Here is an 18067-nt window from a genome sequence, read left to right on the forward strand (position 1 = left end):
GGATTTTCTTAATAATCATGGCTTCCCAGAGGTGGTCTTAGGGATTCTTTGGTTGGGATGTTAACTAATGGCTCTTCGGCAGTTTCTTGATTGGGGTGTTGCTTACTTGATCGTTGCTCTGATGTTGACCGTGGAGTTAATCTTTGCTGATCTGGGTGCTGATTACTGGTGGAGTCTTTTTCTCTGATTTATCAGAGTGCCAGGCTTCTAGAACAGAACAAACTTTCTGGGTTGGTGGCCCGGGGGGGGGGGAGTGGAGGTGCCTTTACGTGTGCACCCGATGCTTACAGCATTGCTAGTGCCTGTGTGACACCGCAATGCTAGCGCTATTGGGGGGGGGTGAGCACGCACATGCGCATACACTGGCTAGCCACTTACATGGCCCAGTGGCCAACAACCCACGGCCCGGTAGTGGGCGGTGGACCACAGGTTGGTGACCCGTTCTAGAAATTCCCTGGCATTTTGGGATTTGGCCTGGTCTAAGATTGTCATAGTTTCCCAATTGAAACTATGGTTAAATATGTCTCTGTGTTGTGAAGTTTCGTCATGCCTTTTGACTGCCAGTTGGTGTTCAGGGATGCGTTCTGCCAGTCTCTTCTGCCTGTTTGTCCTACACAGTGGTTGTTGCAGTTCTTACATTGTATGTTGTAGATGACTCCTGATTTTTCTTCTGTGCTTGCTGGGTGTTTGGGTTTGCTTAGGATGTTTGGAAGGGCTTTCGTTGGCTTGTGTGCTGTCTGACTCCATGTGGTTGTAGCAGTCTATTTGCGGTTTTGGAGATATTCTTGATGTATGGCAGTGTAATTCTTTTTAGCGTTTTGTGTTCCGTGTGCTGTATTGGGTTGACTGGTCAGGGACTTTTTAATTAAGTTGCTGTGTATCCATTAGCACCTTTCATCATACTTTACTTTTGACACAAATACTTGTCTCAGAGATAGTGTTCTATCTTTCCTGCTTTTTCCACAGTCTGCATAGAGGTTCAAGCGGTCCTTGGCTTACAACAATTCATTTAGTGACTGTTCAAAGTTACAACAGCACTGAAAAAAAGTTGAGTTCAGACCAGTTTTCACACTTAAACAATTGTTGCAGCATCCCCATGGTCTCACGTGATCGAAATTCAGATGCTTGGCAACTGACTCATATGTATGAGAGTTGCGGTGTCCTGAGATCATGTTGACCGCCTTTTGCCATCTTCTGAGAAGCAAAGTCAACGAGGGAAGCCAGGTTCACTTAACAACCATGTTACTAACTTGACAACCGCAGTGATTGATTTAACAACCGTGGCAAGACAGGTCATAAAATGGGGCAAAATTCACCTTAACAAATGTCTCGCTTAGCAACAGAAATTTTGGGCTCAATTGTGGTCTACCTGTAGTCGCTCCATGTTCATCTGCTTAATAAATATTGCTGGTTTGCAATAGTGGTGATTATCTGTAGCTCGGGTGTAGGAGGAAGGTGAAGGTTCGTTGTCTGAGCTTGCGGGTTGGTTTCCGAATGTTTCATTACCAGGCTAGGTAACATCTTCAGCAGAGTTTAGAGGATGTCAGTGTCGGAACGACACAAAAATAATTGGCCACGCTACCACTCGCCACATTTGTGAGTTCATGAAACCTGGCACTCCACAAGGAATTCCATCAACAGACACATCGACCTACAACTAGCCTACAAATCCTTCAGAATCTAAATCAACCGCACAATCAACCACAGACAGCACTGACCCTCAACCAACCCATGCAACCCTCTCCCCTCACTGATGACTCACAACTGACCCATCACAAGACTCTCACCTGACACCCCCACACCCGAAGCCCATGTATAAAAAGGATATGGAGACTCTAGAAAATGTGCAGAGAAGAGCAACAAAGATGAGTAGGGGACTGGAGGTTAAAATATATGAGGAATGGTTGCAGGAACTGGGCACGGCTAGTCTAGTAAAGAGAAGGACAAGGGGAGACATGATAGCAATCTTCCAATATCTCAGGGGTTGCCACAAAGAAGAGAGAATCAAACTATTCTCCAAAGCACCTGAGGGCAAGCCAAGAAGCAATGGATGGAAACTAATCAAGGAGAGAAGCAACCTAGAGCTAAGGAGAAATTTCCTGATAGTGAGAACAATCAACCAATGGAACAACTAGCCTTCAGAAGTTGTGGGAGTTTCATCACTGGAAGCTTTCAAGAGACTGGACTGCCATCTGTCAGAAATAATGTAGGGTCTCTTGCTTGTGCGTAGGGTTGGATTAGATGACCTGCAAAGTCCCTTCCAACTCTGTTATTCTGTATTCTGTATCCCCCAAACTCCACTGAAGAATGTTACCTAGCCTGGTAATGAAACATTCAGAAACCAACCCACAGGCTCAGAGAACGAACCTTCACCCTCAAATATTGCTGGACTCTCCCTATCCTCTGGCTCTCGATACAGATCCCAAAGCCATCCAGTAAAGTGAAAGTGAAAGCTGGAATATGTATGCTGGGTTTCTTCTTTTTGGACATGTGATGCTATGATGCAGTTGATTGAACTCGATTACGAACACTAAAACACGCTGAAATTTCTTAATATGTAAGAATTTTATGGTTGTTCCTTAGTACGCAAGCAAAAACAAACACAAATGAGCAAATAATCAAGCAGCTAATACTATGTAAATCATCATTTAAAGTCAACAATTTTATCCATTCAAAAGTGAATCCTGCCACAGTTGCACCCATGCAGTTTTCTTAGCAGCATTGGCTGTGTGAAGAAATATTTTATATTTTTACTCTTTTTCTATTCAACGTCCCTGGAGAACCCCTGCAACCTATTTTGTGAGAGGCTTCTTTGTGTTTTCCATACAATGCATATTCCAAAGGTGTATTTTTCATGAGGCAACTGGACTTTCTTGTTTTTCTTTGAAGAAATTTCGCTTCTCATCCAAGAAGCTTCTTCCGCTCTGACTAGATGGTGGGGAATGGAAGGATTTATACTCCTCACAGACAGCTGTTCATTTGCATTCTTTTAGAGAGCCGCTGAGGCCACTTGGAGGCTTATCTGTGTCGTCAGGGTTATCTGAGTAGTGCAAATGGGGGTGGAGCCATCTGCATATAACACTCAACCCCATCCCCCATGCAGAAATGTACAAGGATACACAATTCCATTCTCCCAATAGAAACAGCAAAAACGGAGGAATGGGGCAAGAGATGGAGCGAGGAACAAGATACAGATAATCCTCAATTTACAACAGTTCATTTAGTGACCAAAGTTAACAATAGTGCCGAAAAAAAGTGACTTCTGCTTTTCACACTTTCGACCACTGAAGCAGCCATCCCCACGGTCACAGGATCAAAATTCAGATGTCGTGCAACTGGTTCATGACGGTTGCAGTGTCCCAGGTCACGTGACCCCCTTTTGTGATCTGACAAGCAAAGTCAATGGGGAAGCCAGATTCACTTAACAACTGTGGCAAGAAAGGTCATAAAATGGAGCAAAATTCACTTAACAACTGTCTCATTTAGCAATGGAAAATTTGGGCTTAATTGTGATTATAAGTCAAGGACTATCTGTAGTTGGACAGGGAAAGGAAGAAAGAATGAGAAGTCCTATTTGGCCTTAGGGCAAGAAGTTTTAAGTAGTGGCAAACAAATACAGCCGGTCCTCAACTTACAACAGTTGACTTAGTGACCGTTCAACGTTACAATGGCACTGAAAAAAGGGACTTATGACTTTTTCACTCTTAAGACCGTTGCAGCATCTCCACAATTATGTGACCAAAATTCAGACATTAGGCAACTGACTCGGATTTACGACAGTTGCAGTGTCCCGGGGTCATGTGATCCCCTTTTGCGACCTTCCGACTAGCAAAATCAACGGGGGAAGCCAGATCCACCTAGCAACCAAGTGAGTAATTGAACAATTGTGGTGATTCACTTAACAACTGTGGCAACGAAGCTCACGCAACGGAACAAAGCACACTTCACAAACGTCTCGCTTAGTGACAGAAATTTGGGGCTCAGTCAAACTTCTGTAGGTCCAAAGTCATGGTGAAGGGTTGGCTAATAGCACTTGCTGGGGATTGGATAGCTGAAGTCTTAAAATTGCAGAGAAATCTTGTGCTACTGTAATGTTAGAACGCATTCATATCTATAGTTGCTGACACCTGTATCTCCCAGCAAACTCCGCAATACTCAATTGATAAAAGAAATCACTCACATTTTCCCATTGGGTAATTTAAAAAAGTGTTGATGCACCATAGAGCAGAGCTCCCCAACCTTTCTGGGTTGGCGGCCTGGAGGAAAAAGGAGGAGCAAGGAAATGTGTGTGCGTGCACACATGCAGAAATGGGCGCATATGGCAGCAGTGCTAGCTCCCATGTGCCTGTGCAAGTGGGCCACGCGCAAACGTGGCGGTGCTGGTGGTGGCGATGGTGCCTGCGCAAACGCAATTAGCGCCCGTGCGCATGCAGGCTGCTAGCATCATGATGCTGGCGATGGTGCTAGTATTCCCAAGCCTGTGCAAACAGGGCCGCTACTGCTTATGTGGTGGCACTAGCACAAATGGGGGGTGCATGCATGCTGCATGCACTCGCCAGCCATTCCGTGGCCCAGTGGCCATGGCTTCTTCAGCTCTGATTGGATGGAGGGGAATGGAAGGATTTATACTCCTTGCAGACAGCTGGTCATTTGCATTCTTTTAGAGAGTCGTTGAGGCCACATGGAGGTTTATGTGTAGTGTAAATGGGTGTGGTCCTTTCAGCAGTTCCAAGAAGGCTCCACACCCATTTGCACCACTCAGGTGACCCTGAGGACAGATACACCTCCAGATGGCCTCAATGACTCTCTAAAAGAATGCAAATGACCAGCTGTCTGCAAGGAGTATAAATCCTTCCATTCCCTACCATTAAGTCACAGCTGAAGAAGCTTCTTGGATGAGAAGCGAAATGTCTTCAAAGAAAAACAAGAAAGTCCAGTTGCCTCGTGAAAAAGCATCTTTGGGTTAACATGGTTTATATCGCATATGTACTCTTTTATGGGAAGTCAGGTTATCACTCTTGCGGAAAGTCTTTCCACATTCCATGCACGTATACGGTTTTTCATCTGTGTGAATTCTCTTATGGGAAATCAGGCTACTACTCATAGTGAAACTCTTCCCACACTCCGAGCATTTGTACGGTTTCTCCCCTGTGTGGATCCTTTTATGAGTAGTGAGAGAGCAGCTCTTCCGGAAGTCCTTTCCACACTCGGTGCATTTGTACGGTTTCTCCCCTGTGTGGATCCTTTTATGGGATGTAAGGCAACTACTCCATTTGAAGCTTTTCCCACATTCTGTGCATTTATATGGCTTTTCGCCCGAGTGAACCCTTTTGTGTTCAGTAACATTAGTGGTACTCCTGAAATTCTTGCCACACTCCGTGCATTGATATGGTTTCTCACCTGAGTGGATCCTTTTATGAGAAGTAAAGGAACTTAGGTCAATGAAACTCTTTCCACACTCTTTGCACGTATATAGTTTCTCTCCCGAGTGCATCCTTTTATGGGAAGCCAGGTGACAGCTCCACCTGAACTTCCTTCCACAATCAATACATTTATATGGTTTCTCCCCCGAGTGGATCCTTTTATGGGAAGTGAGATGGCTACTTAAAGTGAAGCTCTTCCCACATTCCGTGCATTGATACGGTTTCTCGCCCGAGTGGATCCTTTTATGGGAAATCAGGTGACTGCTTATAGTGAAGCTCTTCCCGCACTCCATACACTTATACGGCTTCTCCCCCGAGTGGATCCTTTTATGGGAAGTAAAGGAACTCAAGCCACTGAAGCACTTCCCACACTCCGCACATTTATAGGGTTTCTCGCCAGAATGCATCCTTTTATGCGAAGTGAAGGAACTGAAACTGCTGTAGCTCTTTTCACACTCGGCGCATTTATAGGGTTTTTCCCCAGAATGCATCCTTTTATGGGAAGTAAAGGAACTCAAGCCACTGAAGCTCTTTCCGCACTCCAAGCATTTATAGGGTTTCTCTCCCGAATGGATCCTCTTATGATAGGTGAGCCCGCTGCTCCACCTGAACATCTTTCCACACTCCATGCACTGATACAGTTTCTCGCCTGTGTGGATCCTTTTATGCGCATTAAGATTACTGCTCTTACGGAAGGTTTTCCCGCACTCCGTGCAAGGATATGTTTTTTCTCCAGTGTGGGTTGTTTGAAGGAAGGACCAATTGTAATTTTGTTCATGCTCCCCAAGTTTATATTGCTTTGCTTTATTGTGCGTTCTGCAATACTCACATAAATCTGAATTTTCTCTAGGTGTTTTTCCACAGGCAAAGCACTTGCTTTCTTTTTTGAGTCCTTGCTGGGCAAGGAAAAAATGGATTTCTGCCCACTGAGGAGTACAAGATTTTTCTCTTCTCTTGTTTAATTGGTTGCATTCAGATTTTTCTGGTGCCCATGGATTTTCAAACATCCCTTCTCCAATATAATTCCTGCCTGTTTGTGAATGTTCCACTGATGCTTGATTATAATTTCCACTCTCTGGCCAACCAACTCCTTGGGACAAAGAAAGAAAAATATGTATTACACTTTTAAACTCTATGCAGATTCCCATCACACTTGAAACCCAAGAATACATTAAGGCAGAAGCTTGCTCACCCCAAGGATAAAATAACCAGACACAAACTGAGCAGTGTGGTATATGCAGTACAATGCAGTGAGCCATGTGCAGATCTGTACACTGGGGAAACAAAACAACTACTTCCTAAACATATGGCATGACATAAGAGAACAAATCCATCAAGACAAGATTTAGCAGTTAACCATTTGTCTGAAATGGTATAGGGCAGTGATGGCAAACCTTTTAGAGACCAAGTGCCCAAACTGCAACCCAAAACCCACTTATGTATCATCGGGTGCCAGGTGGGCGTGGCCCATGGGCTGGGTGTGGCCAATTGGATGGGTGTGGCCCATTGGGTGTGCGTGGCTGCGGTGGTAATGGCAGAACTGGGTGGGACTAAAAAGTTCAATCAATCCATTCCAACTTTGCAAGATAATTTTTTCCCCGTGAGAAGTTGAAATTGACTGATTGATTGAACCTTTTTTTTTTTTTTTTGCACACGGCGGCGGAGGCCTAAAGCGAAAAAGGTTTTATAAAACCCAGCTGAAGACCTAGGACTGGGGCGACTGCGCGCATGCCCACAGAGAGGGCTGTGAGTGCCGCCTCTGGCAGCCGTGCCATAGGTTCGCCACCACTGGTATAGGGTTTCCTGCCTGAGCACGGGGTTGGACTAGAAGACCTCCAAGGTCTCTTCCAACTCTTGTTATTCTAAATTCTAAATATCCTCCCCTCAGTGTGACTGCGGGATCCCATGTCAAACTGTAGATCTGACCTTTTTCACATCAACGATGCTGCGCTTCAATGTTTAGATGGCCTAGACCAGGGGTAGGCAAGCTTGGCTCTTTTATGACTCGTGGACTTCAACTTCCAGAATTCCTGAGGCAGCCATGCTGAGGGGAAAGGGAGAGGTTTCCAGGCTGAGCCATGTTGGCTCAAGAATTCTGGGAGTCGAAGTCCACGAGTCATAAAAGAGCCAAGGTTGCCTACCCCTGGCCTAGACATTGATATTTCAACATAGATCTTTTTAAAATTCCTATTTTATTATGTTTTACTAATCTAAGTGAAATGGTAATGTATATTGCTAGTCCATTTATGATATGCCGTCTGCTAAATGACAATAGCAGGAAATGTCTATGGAGATTCTCTGTCATCCAGGCCATGGTTGCCCCAAAGGTGCTTTTTCAACTTCTTCAAAGAAACACAAAAAAGTTTAGTTACCTTCTGAAAAAGCATCTTTGGGACAACCGTACCTGGATGACTGAGAATCTCCATAGACATTTAGTTATGCACTTTGGGATGAACACGGGAGTATGAACGGATCTCCAGAAAACACTGCAGACTACAGGAACCATTTGCGCTTCAGTTTGAGAGGCAGACAACAGACTCATCCCCAACAGCCTGCACCTGTCTTCAACAGGGAAGGGACCCAGGGCAGAAAACATCCTGCAGCCAAGAAGGCTCCACACCCATTTGCACCACCATTTGCACTGTTACATGGAAACAGATTCAATTGTTTGTGCTAACTTAACTCCTTATCCATGTTCACATACAGGTAGTCCTCGACTTACGAAAACTGAACGCAACATTTCTGTTTTTTTTAAGTGAGCTTTGCTTCATTTTATGACCTCTCTTCCCACAGTTGTTAAGTGAATCACTGCAATTTTTTCAGTTAGTCACACCATTGCTAAGTGTACCTGGCTTTCCCATGGACTTGGCTTGTCAGAAAGTCACAAAAAGGAGACCACTATGTCCGTCATAAGTATGAGTCAGTTGCTGAGCGACTGAATTTAGGATCACGTGACCATGGGGATGTTGTAATGGTTCTAGGTCAGGGATAGGCAACCTTGGCTCTTTTATGACTGGTGGACTTCAACTCCCAGAATTCCTGAGTCAGGTATGCTGAGGGGAAAGGGAGAGGTTGCCATGCTGAGCCATGCTGGCTAAGGAATTCTGGGAGTTGAAGTCCACGAGTCATAAAAGAGCCAAGGTTGCCTACCCCTGGACTAGGTGTAGGGAAATGGTCATAAGTCCCTCTTTTCAGCTGCTGTTTTTAACTTTGAACGGTCACTAAACAAACTGTTGTAAGCCAAGGACTACCTGTAACTGGAAAGGGAACATGAGAACAGAGTACAAACTACTTGAATGAGGTTGCATTCCCTTGAGAAGGCAGTTCTGTGATCCTAGAATGTTATTTTACCTCAGGTCTCATGAGATCTGTAGGCGGGAGCTATTACAAGAAGGGCTTGAGGCAAACAGAAGTGTATTGTCACACTATCTCCTGAGAATCAAGCAAAGTAGTTAAGTAGGGCCCAATTAGGAGTAATTTCATGTCTGTGTTATCAATGCTGCAGACCTATTGGGGCTTCTAAATATCCCTGCATGGGAGGGATCTTCTCTCTAAAAACAGCAAGATGGTTTTAGCCCTGACTACCAGAGTGAATGGAAAGAATTGTCTAGTTAAGAATAATTTCTTCCCCTTAGGGAATAAACAATGAATGGAAACTAATCAAGGAGAGCAGCAACCTGGAATTAAGTAGAAACTTTTTAACAGTGAGGACAATTAACCAGTGGAACAACTTTGCCTTCAGAAGTTGTTGGTGCTTCATCACTTGAGTCCCAAAGGTGTTTTTTCACGAGGCAATTGGACTTTCTTTTTTTCTCTTTGAAGACGTTTCGCTTCTCATCCAAGAAGCTTCTTCAGTTCTGACCGGATAGTGGGGAAATGAAAGGATTTATACTCCTTGCAGACAGCTGGTCATTTGCATTCTTTTAGAGAGTTGTTGAGGCCACCTGGAGGCTTATCTGTGTCGTCGGGATCACCTGAGTAGTGCAAATGGGGCCTTCTTAGAACTGCTGAAACGACTGTTATAGACTGGAGATAATGATGTCATATCCCTCCCCCTTTGTTGAGAGAGAAATAGAAGGCCACTCCTTCGACAACAGTAAAGTCCACATTTTGGACAAAGAGGACCGCTGGTTTGAAAGAGGAGTCAAAGAGGCCATCTATGTCAACACTGAACAGTCTTCTCTCAATAGAGGGGGAGGGATACCACATCATCTACCTCCAGTCTACAACACAGCCCTTTCAACAGTTCTATGAAGGCTCCACACCTATTTGCACTGCTCGGGTGACCCTGAAGACACAGATAAACCTACAGCTGGCATCAATGACTCTCTAAAAGCATGCAAATGACCAGCTGTCTGCAAGGAATATAAATCCTTCCATTCCCCACCATCCAGTTAGAGCTGAAGAAGCTACTTGGGTGAAAAATGAAATGTTTTCAAAGAGAAAAAAAAAGAGAGCTCAGTTGCCTTGTGAAAAAGCACCTTTGGGACAACCATGATCTGGATGACTGAGAATCTCCATAGACATTCATCACTTGACGTTTTTAAGAGGAGTCTGGACAGCCACTTGTCTGAAATGGTCTAGGGTCTCCTGCTTGAGCAAGGGATTGGAGTAGAAGATCTCCAAGGTCCCTTCCAGCTCTATTCTGACCGATAATAATAGGTCAACATTTTCCCTAATAAAGTACCAATTTTACTAGAAAATACCTTTCCCACTGAATCGAAGCCAGAACATAGATCAACCTTTACCTGTGGAGGCCACATTCCTGGCATTTTCCAGCATAACATCATTGTACAGGATTTTTTGGTTGAAATCTAGCAGATCCCATTCCTCCCCTGAGAAGAATACAGCTACATCATCAAAGGACAGGGAATTCTGAAACAGGAAGAAAGCGTTATCGGTTAATAAACAGCTCCAGGAAGGATTGTCAAGGTCTCTTTTGATTGATTAATCCCAAAATTTATTTTGAAGTAAACATGATTTTTTTCCTGGACAGAGAAAATAGATAGACATCAAACTCCCTGAGTCACAATCTGTTCAGGAGGGAGACACCCTATATCCTTCCAGGTCAAGTGAAGGGGTGTACTATCCACCACAGCTGAACAAAACATTGGGAGATCCCTGTTTGATATTTTAAACAATAGTTTATGTTATCCCTCAGGGACTAAAATATTCATCTTACAGTAAGAGCTGAAGCAGCTGCAGTCTCCCTTAGATGACTTCCCATATTCCTCCTCACAGGTCAGCTCAAGGAAGGATGAGTTCATTCCTGGCACATCAGGAACCAAGTTGATTAATGGCTCTGAACAGCCGGCCAAAAGAGAATTGGAGGAGTTTTCAGCTGGGGAAAGCTTGCAGTGGCAGACAGCCAATGAAGAGGAGAAGGAACTGCCTTCTGCATCTGATCTGAAAACATGCAGGGCAAACAAAAGGCAGGAGCAATGGAGGTCAGCCAGGAGGAGAAGGCCCTGCCTGTCTTGATGGGCTGTACCAGAAAGCTGGCTATTTATCACAGCAGACAGAGGGAGGTGTTGCTGGGAACAATGTGTTGGTTTTCTAGCTGTTTGTTTCATCATTGTGCTTTCTGATTCACCCTGTTTGGAATTGTGCCTTGGAGTCTCTGAACATTCAGAAACGAACCCACGAGCTCGGAGAACGAACCTTCACCCTCAGTTATGTTTTAGCTTACCAGAGTTGGAAGCACAACAGCTGTTTCTGCACCACAAAAGAAAGATGGTCCCACAGGGGTTATGAATGGTCTATTCTTTGAGACTGAAATAAAAAATTGTTCAAAGAACATTACGGAGAAACAAAAGCCATTCGTTCACAAGAGTTAAAGTACTTTCACAAAAGAAAGGAGACCGTGTTAATTCCCATTGTATCAGAAGGACTCCTCCATTACCTGCTAAGTTCTCAGATGGACCCTCTTGGGGTGTTTTCTGAAAACTCAGCTCCTGAGAGGGATAAAGCAGATCCCCCCGTGCTTCAGAGTGTTCTGCGACCAACAGGAAGGACTCTTGAACCTGCAATAGCCCCCACGAGAGAAGTAGAAAAGGGATGTTATTGTTCTTAAGAGCCAGCAATCAACACCCAGAGAAGCAGGGATTAACACCAGACAAACAAACAGTAAATAACAACGTAATTGAGGAACTACCAAGGAGAAAACAATCCCTCCACTGAAAGGGAAAGCTACTTTTATAAACAGAGAGTAAACTCGACTTCCCCTCTAGAACTGAAGATGTTTGTCGGGCAATGAAATGTCCACAAGAAAATAATTAAGCTCAGAGTGTACCAAGGACTCCAAAATTCAACCCTAAATTACATCTATTCTGTTCTATTGTTCTCAACTCCATAGCCCTCTCTGGAAGAAAGACCGGATTTCTTCAACATGTCACGGAAGATACCCCATTTCCCCCAAAATGAGACCTAACTGGAAAATAAGCCTTACCATGGTTTTTTTTAGGATGCTCATAATATAAGCCCTATCCCAAAAATAAGCCCCAGTTAAGATCGTCAGCCAGACGGACACATTTAGTACCGTTTCCCCCCCAAAATAAGATGTAAATGGAAAATAAGCCCTGATGCATTTTTTTGAGCAAAAATCAATATAAGACTTGGTCTTATTTGGGGGGAAATATAGGTATTAAGAAGGGTAATATAATAATTCAACGAAACACAAAATCATCATCAATTCAACAAAACACAAAATCCATCATCAACGGATGGAAACTAATCAAGGAGACAGACAATTAATTAATTAATTAATGTTCATACAAGAAGCAATGGATGGAAACAAACCAGAGAGAAGCAACCTAGAACTAAGGAGAAACTTCCTTACAGTGAGAACAATTAATCAGTGGAATAGCCTGCCTCCAGAAGCAGTAAATGCTCCAACACTGGAAGTTTTTAAGAAGAGACTGGACAGCCATGTGTCCGAAATGGTGTAGGATTTCCTGCCTGAGCAGGGGGTTGGACTAGATGACCTCCAAGGTCCCTTCCAGCTTGTTTATTATTATTATTATGGATCATCACACAGTCAACCAGATGTTCAGTCTGGATTTGGCATTTTGTCTACCTATTGAGTCCTTACCCAGGACCTGGGATAGGCAGATGTGGATATCGTCGCAGGATGGAAGCAGTTCCTAGTAAGGCTGCCTTTTGCAATTGACTAATAGCGAATTTGTCAATGCCAATGGTGTTCAAGTGGTGCTCCAGTTGTTTTGGGATTGCATCCAAGGAGCCTATTATTATTATTATTATTATTATTATTATTATTATTATCTTCTGATGTAATTAGCCCATGAAAGAAACCATATTCAGTTAACACTGTTCGTAATTATGTTACCCAGAGAATTATCATGGTTAAAATTTCTCACCTGCTGTGGTCCCTGCTTGTGGTCATTGGCCCAGCTCAACAGGAAGCCCTCTGCGAGGGCTACAGCTTGGGAACAGGTCTCCGCTTCACACTCCCGGACCCAAGTCTCCATCTCTGGAGGCAGGACGGCCAGGAACTGCTCCAGGACCACCAGGTCCAGCATCTGAGCTTTGGTGTTTTTCTCTGGTCTCAGCCAATCATGATGAATTTGATAGAGTTGGCTGCAAAGCTCGCGGGGTCCCTTAGAATCCTGGTAGCAGCATCCCTTGAAGGAGGGATTTTGTACAATCCAATTGGCGGTTTCTCCTTTTAGGATGTTTTTTCCTAGGCATGTCCCAGCTGTCCCAATCAGCGCGACACTGGGACCCCTTTTGTTTCCTTCCCCTGTCATGTTGGGTGAGGCCCCTTTTTCTCTCTGCGTAAATGCTACGTTCAAAAAAACCCACCCCACCACGTGCCCCCCCTAGATCTTCAAAGCAACCGTGTTTTGGGGACCGGAACAGCACGAAAAGCTTCCTTTAAGACATCTTGAGGTTGTGAGAACTTGGTCCTGGGATATCCAGAATTTCAGAAGATGCTTTTAGCTCCCAGCCTAAGAGGAAAAAGAGAAAAAAAAATCCACTTCAGAGGAATCTGAAAGTTCTTCAAAGTATAACAGAATAACAGCATAACAGAGTTGGAAGGGGCCTTATAGGTGAGTGGTGGCGAACCTATGGCACGCGTGCCAGAGGCGGCACTCGGAGCCCTCTCTGTGGGCACACGTACCCTTGCCCCAGCCTTGCCTCCCCCCGTGACCCCTTCCTCTCCAGCAGCCCCCCTGAAGGAGAGTCGCCCCCCGAGCATGGCCCACATGGAGCAGTGCAGTCAAAGACATAGCAGTCAGGCAGCGTAGACAAGACTCTGCCCTCACGCCCCATCATGCAGTTGATGCTGCGGGGCGCAGGCAGAGGGCATGACCGCCATAGCGCTGTTGGGCTGCCTGGGCGATCTGCGGCGGGCACTGGAGGTGGTGAGTGGTCCTGTGGGCAGGCGGGGCGGTGGATGGGGGGGCAGAATGGAGGTGGGCAGGGGATGGAGCGGGGGCAGTTTTGGGGCACTCGGTCTCTAAAAGGTTCGCCATCACTGTTTTAGGTCTAGTCCAACCCCCTGCTTAAGCAGGAGACCTTATACTATTTCTGATTGATGACTGTCCAGTCTCTTCTTGAAAGCTTCCAGTGTTGGAGCATTCACAACTTCTGGAGGCAAACTGTTCCACTGATTAATTGTTCTCACTGTCAGAAAATTTCTTCTTATTTCTAGGTTGAATCTCTCCTTGATCAGTTTCCAACCATTGTTGCTTGTCTGGCCTACGGGTGCTGACAATTAGAACAATTAATCAGTGGAACAACCTGCCTCCAGAAGCTGTGAATGCTCCAACACTGGAAGTTTTTAAGAAGAGACTGGACAGCCATCTGTCTGAAATGGCGTAGGGTTTCCTGCCTGAGCAGGGGGTTGGACTAGATGACCTCCAAGGTCCCTTCCAACTTTATTATTATTATTATAAAATACCGTATATTCCGGCGTATAGGGCAACCCGGCGTATAAGACAACCCCTGACTTTGAGGCCGAGTCGCATGCCTAGAAAGTCGTCTTATACGCCAGAAACTACTGTTATTTCTGGCGTATAAGGCGACCCGGCGTATAAGACGACCCCCGACTTCGACGCCGAGTCGCATGCCTAGAAAGTTATATGCCGGAAACTACCGTTATTTCCGGCGTATAAGACAACTCGGCGTATAAGACGACCCCCAAGTTCGGCACCAATTTCAACGCTCTCAAAAGTCGTCTTATACGCCAGAAAGTACGGTAGGTTGAAATAGGTTGAAAACAGTATCAAGTCAACATTCTTGTTCAAATCTCCACCAAATAGATTTTATAAAACCCACCCAGACTTTGATGAAAAGACCCCTGGGGTCTTGGGGTCTTTTCAGAGGGAACCCAGTTTCCTCACAATGGAATACGACAGTTGAAAGGGACCTTGGGAGGTCTTTTAGTCCAACCCCGAGGAATCCTTCTGCAGGAAGAAGTGCTGCTCTATAAAGTCTGTCTTGACCTTCCTAAAAGCTTTGAGAAGAACTCAGCCATTTCAAGGAGCCATAGTCTACTGAGCTGGACATTACCACAGCCCTTTGCCTTGAGTTCAGAGCCCAATGGGTTCTAGCAAGCCTTTAGCTTGAGATAGACCTTCCCATAGGGTTCCCAGGACACAAGCCAGATATGCACCCACCCCCTAGGAATTAGTCCATTGACTTAGGACCGTGGCGGCAAACCTATGGCACGTGTGCCACAGGCAGCACATGGAGCTGTCTCTGGTGGCATGCGAGCCATTGCTGGGCCGAGCTGTTCCCTCTTCCTCTCTACCAGTGGTTCTCAACCTTTCTAATGCCGTGACCCCATAATACAGTTCCCCATGTTGTGGTGACCCCCAACCACCTATACATCACCGGGTGCCAGGGGCGTGGCCAAAGAAAAGGGAGAAAAATGGCGGACAGCCTTGTTTGGCGACCCCTATGAAATGGTCGTTCGACCCCAAATGGGGTCCCGACCCACAGGTTGAGAACCACTGCTCTCCACACATGCGCAGTCTGGGAATAGGCGAGAGGCTATAAAAGGAGCAACTTTCGACGGAAGCAGCATTTGCTGCAGATAGCGAGAGAGCGAGCACAAGTCGGAGCGGACAGCGAGCATGAGCACAAGCCGACGGCTCACTGGCCACACCCACTCAGTGGCCACGCCCACCTGGCACCCGGAGATGCATAAGTGGGTTTTGGGTTGCAGTTTGGGCACTTGGTCTCTAAAAGGTTCGCCACCACTGACTTAGGAAGAACAGATAATTCAAGCTTTGCGGGATTTTGCCCGCAGGACAGATTCAGAATAAACAGATTCAGAGTTGGACGGGATCTTGGAGATCTTCTAGTCCAACCCCCTACTCAGGCAGGAAACCCTCCTAGACCATTTCAGACAATTGGTTGTCCAATCTTTTCTCTACCCATCCCCCTCACGACCAGTTTTCCTTGTTACCTTCGGGGAGGGGGCTTCGTGGTATCCAAAGCAGGACATCCAGATTCAGTCACACTTTTGTTCCATACAGTATCAACCTTGTGAACTTTCAAGCTTCCTCTTTCTGCTATATATTCAAGATGGACAGTGATTAATAGTTATATGTATTTATGTGTAAGAATGTAGGTATATGCATATATATATGTATGTAGCATGTTTATCTGTCTGTTATGTATGTGTATATTTTTGAGAGCAGGCAACAGAATTTCATTTTTAATGTGTGCCAGTGTGCCCAACAATAAAAAATGACAATAAAGAATGGAATGGAATGGAACAAAATAGAATTCTTTATTGGCCAAGCGTGACTGGACACCCAAGGAATTTCTCGCTGGTGCAGAAGCTCTCAGTGTACATACAAGGAACAAGTGATAAATCATGATCATAATCATCGTAAGGTACATTCATCAGAAATCCTAAGATACAACACTCGGTGATAGTCATAGGATGTTAAATAAGCAATCAACGTAAATCATACTAGGCTACTAAATAAAACAATTAATATAAATTGTAAGATACAAGCAACGAAGTTATAGTCATTAGGAGGATAAGGAAATAGGTGATAGGAGAGATGAGAAGAGTAATAATATTAATACAGTCCTATCAGGTATTTTGACAGTGTTGCGGGAAATGGTCCAGGCCAGTGGTTCTCAACCTGTGGGTCGGGACCCCATTTGGGGTCGAACGACCATTTCACGGGGGTCACCAAACAACGCAGTCTGCCATTTTTTCCCCCTTTTCCTTAGCTGTGCTACTCCCTTTTATTCTATTGGCTTTTAAAAGCCAATAGACTCTCTTGAATAGAGTCTAATTCTATTGGCTTTCCAAAGCCAACAGGAATTGACCAGGCTGTCTCTGCCCTGCTGAGCCCACCAAAAGTCCCATTCTGCAAACGGTGCTGCAAGTTGTCTGCAGCGAAGGCGAGCTGTCTGGAAGTTTCCACCCCTCCCTGCTGAGCAACTACTAAAAATGTAATTAAAGAGGGCCAGGGGTGAGAGGTGGGAGGCCGGCGGGCGCAGGGAGTGTTGTTGGCGCGCGTGGGGCCCGGCGGGTGCCTTACCTCCCTTGGGCTGGGCCAGCTGGTGGCCCAGCCGGTGGTCGGCCTGCGCCATCTCTGCCGCTTGCCAGCTACGCCTTGGCCAACGTAGGGGGCAGCACCACGCATACGCGGCACTCCCGGGCAGGGAAATTCCTCGACTTACGACTGGTTGGGGTCGCGGCATTAAAAAGGTTGAGAACCACTAGTCTAAGCATTTATCCAAAGAAATAAAAGACTTGGTTGGGAAGGAGAACAGATCCCAGAATCTGGGAACATAGAGATTAGTGCTAGAGCAGTGGTTCTCAACCATTTGGGGTCGAACAACCATTTCACGGGGGTCGCCAAACAACGCAGTCCACCATTTCCCCCCCCTTTTCCTTAGCTGTGCTACTCCCCTTTATTGTATTGGCTTTTGAAAACCAATAGAATAGACTCTGTTGAATAGAGTCTAATTCTATTGGCTTTCAAAAGCCAATAGGAATTGTCCAGGCTGTCTCTGCCCTGCTGAGCCCGCCAAAAATCCCATTCTGCAAACGGTGCTGCACCAGTTGAGTAGTCCTCGACTTACGACCGGTTGAGTAGTCCTCGACTTTCGACCGGTTGGGGGTCGCGGCATTAAAAAGGTTGAGAACCACTGGTCTAGAGAAATAGGGTTTCTTGTCACCACTCCTTGTACTATTCTCCAAAGTGCCTGAGGGCAGGAGAAGAAGCAATGGATCGAAACTGATCAAGGAGAGAAGCAACCTAGAACTAAGGAGAAACTTCCTGACAGTTAGAACAATTAACCAGTGGAACAACCTGCCTCCAGAAGCCGTGAATGCTCCAACACTGGAAGTTTTTAAGAGACTGGACAGCCATTTGTCCGAAATGGTATAGGGTTTCCTGCCTGAGCAGGGGGATGGACTAGATGGCCTCCAAGGTCCCTCCCAGATCTCCCTTCCTTTCTGGGCCACGTTCCCCACCCCTCCCTCCCCACTTTGCTACAAGGAACAGGAGAGAATCCCTTAGTTGGTGCAAGGTTGCCGTTTAAGGAAACTGCCTTAACTGTCTTTAATTTTATTTTATTTTTTTCTTGCCTGGAGCGAGCAGGGAAGAGGCAAGAACCCGCGACGGGCCGGGAAACATCCGTGTTCC

The 18067-nt window shown here is 45.5% G+C and overlaps 1 protein-coding gene across 4 annotated transcripts in view; it reads right to left on the reverse strand.

The window, feature by feature from the left end:
* The window catches only part of LOC120302132 (zinc finger protein 493-like), a 32254-nt gene extending 16347 nt beyond the window's left edge, over positions 1–15907 (reverse strand). Inside the window, exons 1-6 of one of the 4 annotated variants that reach the window (XM_039330061.1) lie at positions 15859–15907; positions 12800–13390; positions 11326–11446; positions 11113–11195; positions 10172–10298; positions 4985–6513 (exon numbers count right to left, since the gene is read on the reverse strand). In XM_039330061.1, the coding sequence (XP_039185995.1) occupies positions 4985–6513; positions 10172–10298; positions 11113–11195; positions 11326–11446; positions 12800–13189 (2250 nt within the window). In that variant the 5' untranslated portion in view covers positions 13190–13390; positions 15859–15907. Of the gene's footprint in view, positions 1–4860; positions 6514–10171; positions 10299–10605; positions 12198–12799; positions 13391–15858 lie in introns of those variants that run through there. The other 3 variants (XM_039330059.1, XM_039330060.1, XM_039330058.1) reach the window with 3 other exon arrangements.
* Positions 15908–18067: the final 2160 nt, after the last annotated feature.

Source organism: Crotalus tigris, unplaced genomic scaffold (assembly GCF_016545835.1).
Source record: "Crotalus tigris isolate CLP2741 ecotype Arizona unplaced genomic scaffold, ASM1654583v1 scf7180000024423.372371, whole genome shotgun sequence".
Lineage (NCBI taxonomy): Eukaryota > Metazoa > Chordata > Lepidosauria > Squamata > Viperidae > Crotalus > Crotalus tigris.